At 39.2% G+C, this 10,811-nt stretch overlaps 1 protein-coding gene across 3 annotated transcripts; it reads right to left on the reverse strand.

Annotated features, from left to right (window-relative positions):
• Positions 1-228: 228 nt before the first annotated feature.
• slc52a3-2b (solute carrier family 52 member 3-2b) lies at positions 229-8,238 on the reverse strand. 3 transcript variants are annotated; one of them, XM_085422488.1, is made up of 4 exons: positions 8,109-8,238; positions 2,761-3,814; positions 2,533-2,656; positions 229-1,957 (listed from the first exon to the last, which is right to left on the reverse strand). In XM_085422488.1, the coding sequence occupies exons 2-4, from the start codon at positions 3,774-3,776 to the stop codon at positions 1,745-1,747; spliced, it is 1,353 nt and encodes a 450-aa protein (XP_085278614.1). In that variant the 5' UTR covers positions 3,777-3,814; positions 8,109-8,238; the 3' UTR covers positions 229-1,744. The 3 variants fall into 3 exon arrangements, with proteins under 3 accessions (XP_085278614.1, XP_085278613.1, XP_085278615.1); XM_085422487.1 differs by lacking the exon at positions 8,109-8,238 and adding an exon at positions 6,858-8,047; XM_085422489.1 differs by lacking the exon at positions 8,109-8,238 and adding an exon at positions 6,698-6,844.
• Positions 8,239-10,811: the final 2,573 nt, after the last annotated feature.

Genomic DNA, 10,811 nt, shown 5'->3' on the forward strand with positions numbered 1-10,811 from the left:
TGGGAGGTGTTATCCAACATTGTCTTTATCTTGGACAGCATCCGCCTCTCCGACACCACCTTGAGGGAGTCCAGCTCCATCCCCACAACATTGCTGGCCTTACGGATCAGTTTATTAAGTCTGTTGGCATCTGCGACCCTCAGCCTGCTCCCCCAGCATGCAACAGCATAGAGGATCGCACTGGCCACCACAGACTCATAGAAAATCCTCAGCATTTTCTGGCAGATGTTGAAGGACCTCAGTCGCCTCAAAAAATAGAGACGACTCTGGCCCTTCCTGTAAAGTGCTGTGGTGTTTTTAGCCCAGTCCAGTTTATTGTCAATGTGTACTCCAAGGTATTTATAGTCCTCCACAATGTCAACACTGACCCCCTGGATTGAAACAGGGGTCAAGTGTTTCCTGGTCTTCCTGAAGTAATCCCCAGGGATGTGCTGCAACAGTAGGTGGCATAATCAAAAATCCACTGATACATATGATATTCTGTGTCCACTTCATTAATTTTACATTATTTTGCCTCTCAAAATTTGCCTAAGATGCAAATTAGCCTGAATGTTTAATTTTCTTGCCTTAGTCCTGTTAAGGACTGGTGGCTGGTCCAGGGTTCTTACTGCCTGCGACCCTTGGCTAAATAGTTCAGAGGATGAATAAAATGTATGTATAGAGCTCAGTGTAGGGATGAATTACAAAAAGAAGAAGCAATTTTCTGGATAAAACAACATGCAAATTTGCAATTTTTTTAGACAGTAATTAAACAAATGTTTTATTTGGTATTGTTCAACAGTTTCTCCACTTCAGTAACATATACAAAGCACATTGTAGTTTTATTTAAACAACACAGTAGTCTATCCCCCAAAATGCCCAGGTCATTTTATAGAATTGAGGCACATTTTAAAGGCGACAGTACCATAACTTCTTATAAAGCAAAATCAATAAAGTACATGTTGAACATCATCATCTGACATGATGCTCAAACTTCAAGTAAAATAGCTTTGACCTTTTGAACCAACAAGGTTTTGTATATTATATTGATATATTCAGTGGCAGAACACTATTTAGTTTGGTCTTTTTGTAGTCTGAGACACTATAGATGGATATAGTGCTTAACAAATTTATTAGATCACCATCCAATGTAAGGTTTGTGCCACAGCAGCTCTATATTAATAATACTGGTAATTACCAATATCATTATTTTATGTTTCTTTAATGAATTAAAGAGACTGCATCAATTTTTGCAAGTAGACTTTTCAAATTTTGTGTTTCACAAAAAATAAATAAATAAATAAAAATAAAGCTTGTCTTTCAATTATTTTTCAAAATTAAGATGACAAATTATACTCATTTACTTGTATTACTGAACAGAAAAGTTTGTTTTAGTGGTTGAATGTTGTGCTTGATTCTGACTTCTCAGATAAGGTCCAGTTTGTCCGTTCAGATTTGGGTATAAAAGTGTGAATTCAAACTTTGTGAAATTATTTGTGTTTTCTTGTTTTTATGAGAGGTGGTCCAAAAAATTTTCTAAGCATTGGGTGTATGTGTACTTCATACATCATTAACTACTGATAAAGTATATGAAATTTACAAACAGAACTTAGGTTAAAAAAAAACACGGAGTGATACTGTGGTGGATTTTCATCTATAACTTGCCAGCTCTCTTACAAGTTGGAATAAGTGCAGTTCTACTAAAACAAGTGCAATTAATGCTAGAATTCTGTACAGCAGAGTTGAACTTAGACACATTTTACATCTATGTTGGACACTTAGTGTTGCAAGCATCACCCGATTTAAAAAACTGATAGAAACCAACAAGTGGAAACATGGTTAGAGCACCAAGCATTGAACCCAGCTGCACTACAGCTCCACACCACACGAGGGCACTGTGGCCTTCATCCCTCAGGATCACCCCAATGATGACTTTGACATAAGACAGGGTGAGGACAAAGAGTATCCAGGCCAGCACCTGCAACAGAGAATTTGTTAGAATTGTGCATTGAATGACTTACTCTTACTGCTACTACTCTTACTGCTGTAAGTAATAAGTAGGAGCTCAGAATATCCTGGTTGGAGCTTGGTTAGCTTAGTAGCATTCAGTGCGTAGCCGCTTGGTTTCTTATTCAGTTTGGTGACTGAAAAAGTATTTTAGCAGTTAACACCATTTTAGTATTAAGTACTTTTGCTCCGAAAAAGTGTATTAGGAAAGGCACATCTGACAGCAAAGTGGAGGCATAGTTGCCTGTGCCAGTGCACAAAAACAATGTACTCTTTTTGAATGTTTGACTCATTGACTCATTCAATGGACTTTCACAGCTCTTCCATGACAGCATCAAGTAGATGAGACTAAGCTGACTTAACATTATATTGTAAAACCTGTCAGTCACACTACACACCTTAATCACAGGAAATCTCATAAATGCTAAGTGAGTATTGCAAATGGGTGGTGGCTTCATGCTTTTATAAGATGCAAGATAGAGCATGAAGTCTGAAATTTTATTCTGTGTACACAGTAAGTACATGCAAGAAAATAAAGAGTCTTACTATGACTACAGTTCCAGAGGTACTGTGGACCAGCAAAGGACAGGGACTTAGAACAGCCATGCCCATAATGTAGGCTCCAAATCCAGTCCCAAAAATGGTCAAAACTCCCATGAAGACAAGAGACCTGGACAGAAAAGATTTACAAGCTATTGGTGACTTAGAACTTATTTCTTGGATCTATGGTCTTGATTAGTATTTTATAATTATTGTAGTTTTTCTATAGCTCACCTTATTGGTATGAACATGGCGATGAAGCAAGCCACAGGGTTAGCAACAGCTCCCATGGTGGCAGCTAGATGGTAAGCCTTGTTCCCGTAAGGCATGCATGAGTAGGACTGCACTGAAGGCAGCACTGCATTGGTCAGAGCATTGACCCAAGCCAACACTACAAAGATAAAGACCACCTCAAAGATACTATATGTCCCCCTCCCGAAAGAACTCCTAGGTTCCCTCTTGCCAGCCTCCGAGGGGCTGATCATGGGCTTTTGCTCTGGTGTCTGGGCATTCAGAGATAGGCCTTGTTCTTTCTTCTCACGATCAAGTTCCCCACTGAAGTACCGTTCGCTTTTTCTCTCACGAGCCACAGCTGGGTGGTGATTGAGTAGGAGGAAAGCGACCAGACACACGACCATCATTACACTAAGGAATATGAAGAAGACCTGTGCAGAGAATTTAGCAGGCTGGTAGATGGCCTGTAGCATTCCATTGTCAGTTATGTTGGAATTATTAGATAAAGTGGCATTTTCACAGTGAACTACACCAACGCCTTGAATAAGTGCCACCACTGCAGGCACGAGACCACTGAGGCCCTCACCTGCAAAATACGTTGTGAGATATTGTGGACGCAGCCGCATCATGAAAGGAAGAAAGGTAACAGATGAGGTGCAGTCCACCACAGATAGCAGGAAACTCAATGTCAGCAGTGGAACACTATGCACAGAGTTTCCGAAGGTCACTGTATGCTTCCAAAGGAAAGCCAGAAGGAATGTAGCAACGATGCCCAATCCTACAATGCCGTAGATGACCGGCCGCTCATCGAGCACCCCTGGGCGGAAGCGGTGCATCAGCGTGATGAAGAGAGGGCCTATGTTGGCCATTTGGATGAGGACTGTGAGGTAGGAGGGCAGCAACCAGTGCTCTGGGATATCATTTACGATCAAGGGGAGCTCCACCCACATCCCATTGATGGCCACCCAGGAGCCCATTCCAAACAGACATGCCAGCACGTGAGTCAGCAGCGACATGATGCAAGCAGAAGTGAGCAAATGAAGACCTACAGAATCTGAAACATAGAGACACAGCATAAGCGCGACTGATTAGTGGCATTTAAAAGAACAGTCATTAAACCTTCAGGCAAAGAAATGTTTATGTGTATTTTGCATGCATTTGATGGATTATTGCTTTATTGCATTTATGTACAAATGAGCTTCAATGAAGTGAGTTGTAGAGTGTATCTTTTTTAACTGCAATTAGTTTAAGAGGCTTCATCGGTAGAGGTTGATTACAGTGGAGCTTTGAGCAAAGGTTGTCACTGATGTTCAGCATGTATGATGTTAGTCATGTTCATCGTGATTTAGGGTAACATTTACTTTTGAACAGTTTCTAAAGTTATCTTGTAGGGAACATGAATTTGTGCACTATATTTCATACCAATATATCAATTCCTGAGCCAAATAGTATATGAAAAGAAATAATACTCCATGGAAGTCTTTTTCTGATAGATTTCGAAACAAGTAAAAAAAAATTCTCTCTGAAACAAAGCCTTCAGATAAGGTGGCATAACTAAACAACAGCAAAAGGACAATGAGCTTTTTCATCATCTTTATTTCATTGTTTCGACACAAAAGTTAATAGATGAGTTCTTCTATGGAAACAGCACATAGAACATTGGTGTCATAAGTTAATACTGTCCCCTTAAGCAGAAATAACCTTGAGAATCTTGTGAATTATTTTCAACCAGCCTCTGATATCCTCTAGGTCTCTGATATCCAACCAGGTTGATAAAGCTTTATATTTCTCTTTATTGCTTCAGTAGCAATGCGTTCAAGAGTTTTTGTGCATGGACTTCCCATTTCAAATCCAAAAGATTTCAAATTGATTTAAAAAAAAAAAATTTTTCCTGGCAAGGCCTTAATACTCTGCAATTTTGCTGTAATAAGGGTCACATGTTAGAAGAATCTTTTATGACATCTTGGTCAAACTGTCTGCTTGTAAGCAAAAAAATTGGAAGGGCTGTGGGCAAAGAGAATACCAAAGAGAACACTTCTCTATCTCCCTGACAGCTATGTTCTCATGTTATCTGACAATCTTGGATCCACTTCATCGTCAGTTCGCCCAACTGTAAGAAATCTGGGTGTAACTTCATCGGACATTCAGTTATGATTAGCAGGTTGGTTGTCTTGTACAAACTTGTTTTTATCATCTGCAGAACATTGCCCATCTTAAATATCTGAAATGGAATTGAATTTACATGCCTGTATTTAATCACGCCTCGATTATTGTGATTTTGGTTGTGAGAGTTTTTCATGATCAGATGCCTCTCTGTGTTAGTGAACGACTATACCCATACATAACTACCAGGTCTCTGAGTTCAGCTGTTCAATGGTTGTTGTTGGTATCCAGGTCTAAGTTCAAGACAAAAGGAAACTGTTTGTGGTTCCCAAGTTATAGAGCTTGGTTCCTTTGGACTAAAGGGACCAGAGTTATTAAGGTGTTGAGATGTGTTGCAAATGTGGCAAAAAGAAAAAAAGTACAAACATAAAGCAGTGACAAAATTGCATGCAAGAAGTGGAAGCTGATATTTCTGCAACTCATCCTGTTGCATTTGGTTTGATATTGAAATGAGCTGACAATTCCTTTGTTTAAGAAATGCGCCTCTTTTCTAAATCATCTGTAAAACTAAACACACCTATAAGCACTATTTGGGATTGCGCTTACACCCTGTTTTTGCCCATTTAGTAAACCTGGCCCAAGATCTTTGTACATGGATGATACCCTTAAAACGTTTGAGATGCACTGTGTAGGCTTGGTCTTATTTATCTTTATATATTACTAACATTTTAGTCATTGTATCTTATTTTATATTGTAAAGTGTCTTGTGATCTTTTTTCTTGAACAGCACTATATAAATAAACTTTACTTACTCTACTTCTGTCTACGCCGGCTCTCTCTTACCCTTTACCCGCCCTGTTGCTTGTCTCGTGTTTCTATGGTGTATTGATAGTCATGTGCTTTTGTGCTGAGGTGTTTTTTCTTTTATCAAACTGTTCTCCCACTAGGAGCTCAGTCTGAGTGGAGTTTTTTTTTCTCCTCCTCTTACCTCATGTAGTGTATTTTCGTTGTTTTTTTCCTATCAGCCTACCTTCTGACATGTCTGCCCAATGTGATGTTTGTGTAAAGTTGGTCAGAAGGTTCCTTTGTGAGTGCGCATGCGCCATTAGCGTGCTGCCTGCTGTAACCCCTAATTTCCCTCGGGATGAATAAAGTATTCTGATTCTGATTCTGACTTCTACTTGGCAAGCCCATGGAGGTTCTAATCACTAACCCCTAATCTGGAATCCCTGTTTTTTGGGGATTTCAATATGCCGTCATATACTGTGTTACTATCCTGTTCACCCACTTAAATGAAATCATGCATCATTACAGCTTAATTTGCCATTTGATTACACTTTTTTAAAGTCACTGTTTCAAGTAGGAGCCATTGACCTTCACAGCATTTGTCTTTCTAAGCTTCTTCCATCCTTCTCACATGTGCAGTCTAGAAATGGATGCCTGACCTTTCGCACACTGACACGGTGCTCCCATAAAAACACCATGTGGTTCTGACATAAACATATTTATCAAAAAGAAATCATTGTTAAGTAACTTTAAAAATAATGTAAGTCTTGATAATGACTATGAACAATTAGTGCCAATCAATTAAAGATATAAGCATGTTTTACGTTTAGGGTTGGCTATATAGCACAAACGCAATATATTGTGTCAAACTTCTAAAATACACAAGATTATATGTCATGTGAATCAGGAACAAGTAAGAATCTCTGGCTGTTACGTCAGGTTACCTTGATATAACTTCCTGATCTTCCTAATCTTGATCTGCAATCTAAACTTAATTATCTGGTGCCTTTTGTAACCATTTTTATATGCATTTTTTCATTTCTGTTACCTTTTAATGCTGGAGGGAAGCAGATGGACTACAGCACAGAACAGATGGACTGAAAGACTTGAGGCTTTAGGATCTAAGATAACCAGGCAATTCAATCACCCTTACTTCCGTCATACATCATTTCTATGCTGCTGTAAGTACACAAAATCAATCATCCTACCTGTTTCAGAACAAGGAACAAGAAACCACTCTCCCCTGGCTTCTCTCCTTCCAAAAACCTTCACTCTTGGCTGATTCGACCTTTTTTTTTGTTACATCTGCCGCAAATGTGTGTGTGTGTTTTTATGCCCTCCCCTTTTCTAACCTCTCTACACACACATACAGGCTTGCATTCTGCTTCCGTTTTCCTCTGCACTTGCCAGGGGAGGGACTGCACAGGCGCACATGTCCTCTACCACCATGAGTGAGGTCGGTTTCATAACCAGGCAGCCATGTGCTCGCTCTGTGTTTCAGGGAGCTTAGGAAAAGAGAGCCGGTGGAGGGGGAGGTGTCAATAAGAACTCCTCCCTTTCCTGTTTCCTCCTCCAACCAGCTTGGGACTTTATGGTCTCCCCTCCTTTAAACACACAGGCAGCAGAGTGAGTAGGAAGGTTACGGCTGCCTTTGGATTCACAGTCAGTAGAGTTATAGTTTATAGTATACAGTTAACTCCATGCAGCTGGGGCTTCATTCTTCTGCTCTCTAATTTCTAATGCTTTCACTGTATGACTATGGATTATGGATGACTGTTTCACAGTCATAGATGGTGTAGATGCAGTGATTCATCTAAGCAGACCAGTTTGTCAAGTTCAGCATGACATGGCACTTTAGCAGCCAAAACCTTCACTCTTGGCATATATAATTTGAATATATGGAAAGACTGCTAAAATAGGAACGGGCCAAATGAAGTAGTGTTCCAGTACTGCATTGCAATATTAATATCACTATCTTTATCATTGTCTTTATTTGGTTCATTTATTTTACACAAAATTAAATGAAAAAAAAAATACATAAATAAATCAAATGACAAATCAAAAGTGAGTAGGTTGGAGCTACAGCCTATGTAACACATACACCTGACACAAAAAAAAATCAACGTAAGGAAAATGAAATCATCCACATCTTTAACATCTAATTTAAATACAGTTATGTCAGGGATTATATGAACTCCAAAGAACTATCAGCAAGTCTTAGATTAGCAGCTGCAGACGCAACTTTGTGGGAAAGCTGCTATGCTGAAAAGCCTTATTTGTTTATTAAAAATGAAAGAATTTTTCCTGTATTTCTAAAATGCAGATTATTAGTAACAATAATCTCTTCATCTACTAACCTTTCACATAAATCAAATACACTAAAAACTAAAGACAGAAAGTGCTTTCCATTAATCACTTTATACCTGTTTATCATTCTGAATTACAAAGGGAACACCTACCTGCTTGTGGGAAGCAGAGTCAGTTATAATGAAGGTCGCTCAGACGTGTAACAGCGCAGTCTCCTTCTGATATACTGTCTATAGAGTATGAATGCACAGTGAGATGTGGGCTTTGTACTTTACAAGAATCTGTGTCATGTGACCACTGAGGAGGGCTGAGCCAGGGGTTCAGTTTGGGAACCAAAGTTCTTAGCAGTAGAAACAGTTGGATAACAGGAAAAGGTACACACGGAGAAAAGAAACTGTAGAGAAAGGGGTGGAAAAGGCAATTTATATGTCATATAAAAACCTGTATAAAATCTTCTATGGCATTATTACAGCAACATGAAGGTTTTTCCCAAATTGGGTAGAGTAAATTCTGGCAGTCTAGCCAACCAGAAGATGACTTTGGACAGCTTTCTGACTGGCTGGTTCGTTGGGGTCAGTCTTGCTTTTGTTCAGCGCAAATTCCAGCTCAAATGAATGACCCCTGCTGACTACTAACGTCACTGGATGGCTTTTCATTTGAGTGTCCTTGCACCCACCTCAGCACTGACTGGTATTATATGCTCCTTTCCTGAAAAACAAAATTCTTTGTAATTTGATGACTGTTATATGAAACAAATTACTTTTGATACATGATAATTCTACATAAGAAAATCTCTCCTGTCCCTTAAATTTCTTCTCTGTTTGCCTGTCCAAAAATATATAACATGTCACCATTTCTTTAGTTGAATCTGTGAAAAATGCCAGACATGACAACAGCTGACAGTCATAAAATAGCAGTTTTGCACCAACGAGATGATTCCCAAATGGCTGTTAGCTGAAAACGGGATATATATTGGCATGGTGTGAAGGGTGTCCTTGAAAAAAAATTGTAGAACCTGGACAAGTGGAGGACAAAAGAATTGGCGGTGGCGAATAGCCTTCAGTAATAGTAATAAATCACACAGCAATAGTAAATCCAAGATACTTTAGTGGCACATCTCCCAGGTAGCTAGCACAACTAAAACAAGGTAGTTGCAGTAGGCTTAGGCTAATGTTAGTTTTTTAAAAATAAGATATTTCTTTAGGTTGGAGGTGGAGTCTTTTGATGCTGAGAGCAGCTTGGTTGCAGGCAAACAGAGTTTGCATTGCATGGTCAGCTCTCGCCCATCCCTTTCTTCTTTAAATGTGAAGTGATGTCGGAATTTCCAAGTAAGAAATAAATTCCTGCCCATGCACTGCTGGCTCTGTTGTCCTGGCTTCGGGTCCATTGTGTAACTAACGCCACCAACATTAACAGGACGCTTACATTAGAGCCTCTTATTGCGTGTTTTGTTTGGATTGAAGGAATAGCCAAACATATGAAACAGGAAAAGGCCGCCGTGTAATCAGTTTATTTCAACAGAGTAACTGTATTCTAATTATCACCTTTTTAAATGGTAACTGTAGCGGAATGGACGATCTGATTTCCTCGTGTCAGCGTTGTTCCCACATCATCATAATTAATGTTGTTCCAGGTTCAACATTGCAAGTGACCAATCACCTTCTTGTGACGTCATTCCTTTGCGACTTCGAACACCGGTACATGCATTCTATTACTCCCCAACACTGTTTGTAGTTAACACCAAGACTTACTAACTTCTGTTTTCAACCTATGCGCATACTTTTGGAAGCAGAGGGCTGACTGATGAAGAAAGGATTTTACTTATAATGGTAGAAGGAGAGTCAGACTTTTAGACATTAGAGCAGGAAGGAGGGAGTTCCAGAGCACATACCAACTTGTGGAGCTCAAGCAGGGATAAAGCGACAGCACGCAACATCAGTTATTGATAGAAATCAAAGTGTAACCTTCGGCTCTGAAAATCTTTTTGGCATTACGATATTCAGAAGGGGAAATAAGAGCCTTTTCAGTTTATTACTCACACACAAACACACACACTGTTTTCTACAGTCATTGACACACACACATGCATAAATGTGGAGTCCAAAATCAGCTAAATATTTCTTAAAGTGTTGAATTATATCAATTAATATTTGCTGAAAGTGCAGAAAACTGTGCCTCTCCTTTCTTTATCAATTCATTGTCAACTCTATAAAAACTGGGGCGAAAGACTTCAACAGAACCATGCTGGCCACAATCACCAAACACTACTGATTACATCAAGCATTAAATAGGCAACCGGGTTTTTGAAAATGTCAAAACACACAAACCACAGAGAGGTGCTCATGTCTGAAAGCACCCTTAAAACTTAAAACATTCTTATAACCAGTTAAAGAAATGTTGCCTCATGATAAATGTGTGTTTATCACTGGGAAATGAAGACTGATATCCAGTCACAGGACAGAAGTTGTTTTGAAAAACAAAAAAAGAAAAAAAAACAACCAAAACAAAAAGCCACTCAGGACTGGAAGTAGGCTAAAGGGCACTCCTGTGACCTGGATTCATAATGAATATTTGTGTAGAAGTACAATACCCTGCTTTCTTTTTCAAAACAGCTGGGCCCCATGTTTAAATAAATATGTCTGTGTTTTTGGTACTGCGTGTACTCTGCAACGGAGTCTGAAAGAGTCACCAACAGGAGGGCAATGTTCCTGAGAATCAACAGATTACATTTCTTTGAGAATCTATCATAAACACTTGACCTTCAGACACATTCTGTAGTTAAAGTGACTGACATGTTCTTTTAGCCTAATATTTAGATGTTTCTTTGTCATACCATGTCAGGTAATATGGCAGAT

The sequence above is a fragment of the Rhamphochromis longiceps genome, linkage group LG11, assembly GCF_057381845.1.
Source record: "Rhamphochromis longiceps isolate RC_006_pf linkage group LG11, R_longiceps_female_GT1.1, whole genome shotgun sequence".
Lineage (NCBI taxonomy): Eukaryota > Metazoa > Chordata > Actinopteri > Cichliformes > Cichlidae > Rhamphochromis > Rhamphochromis longiceps.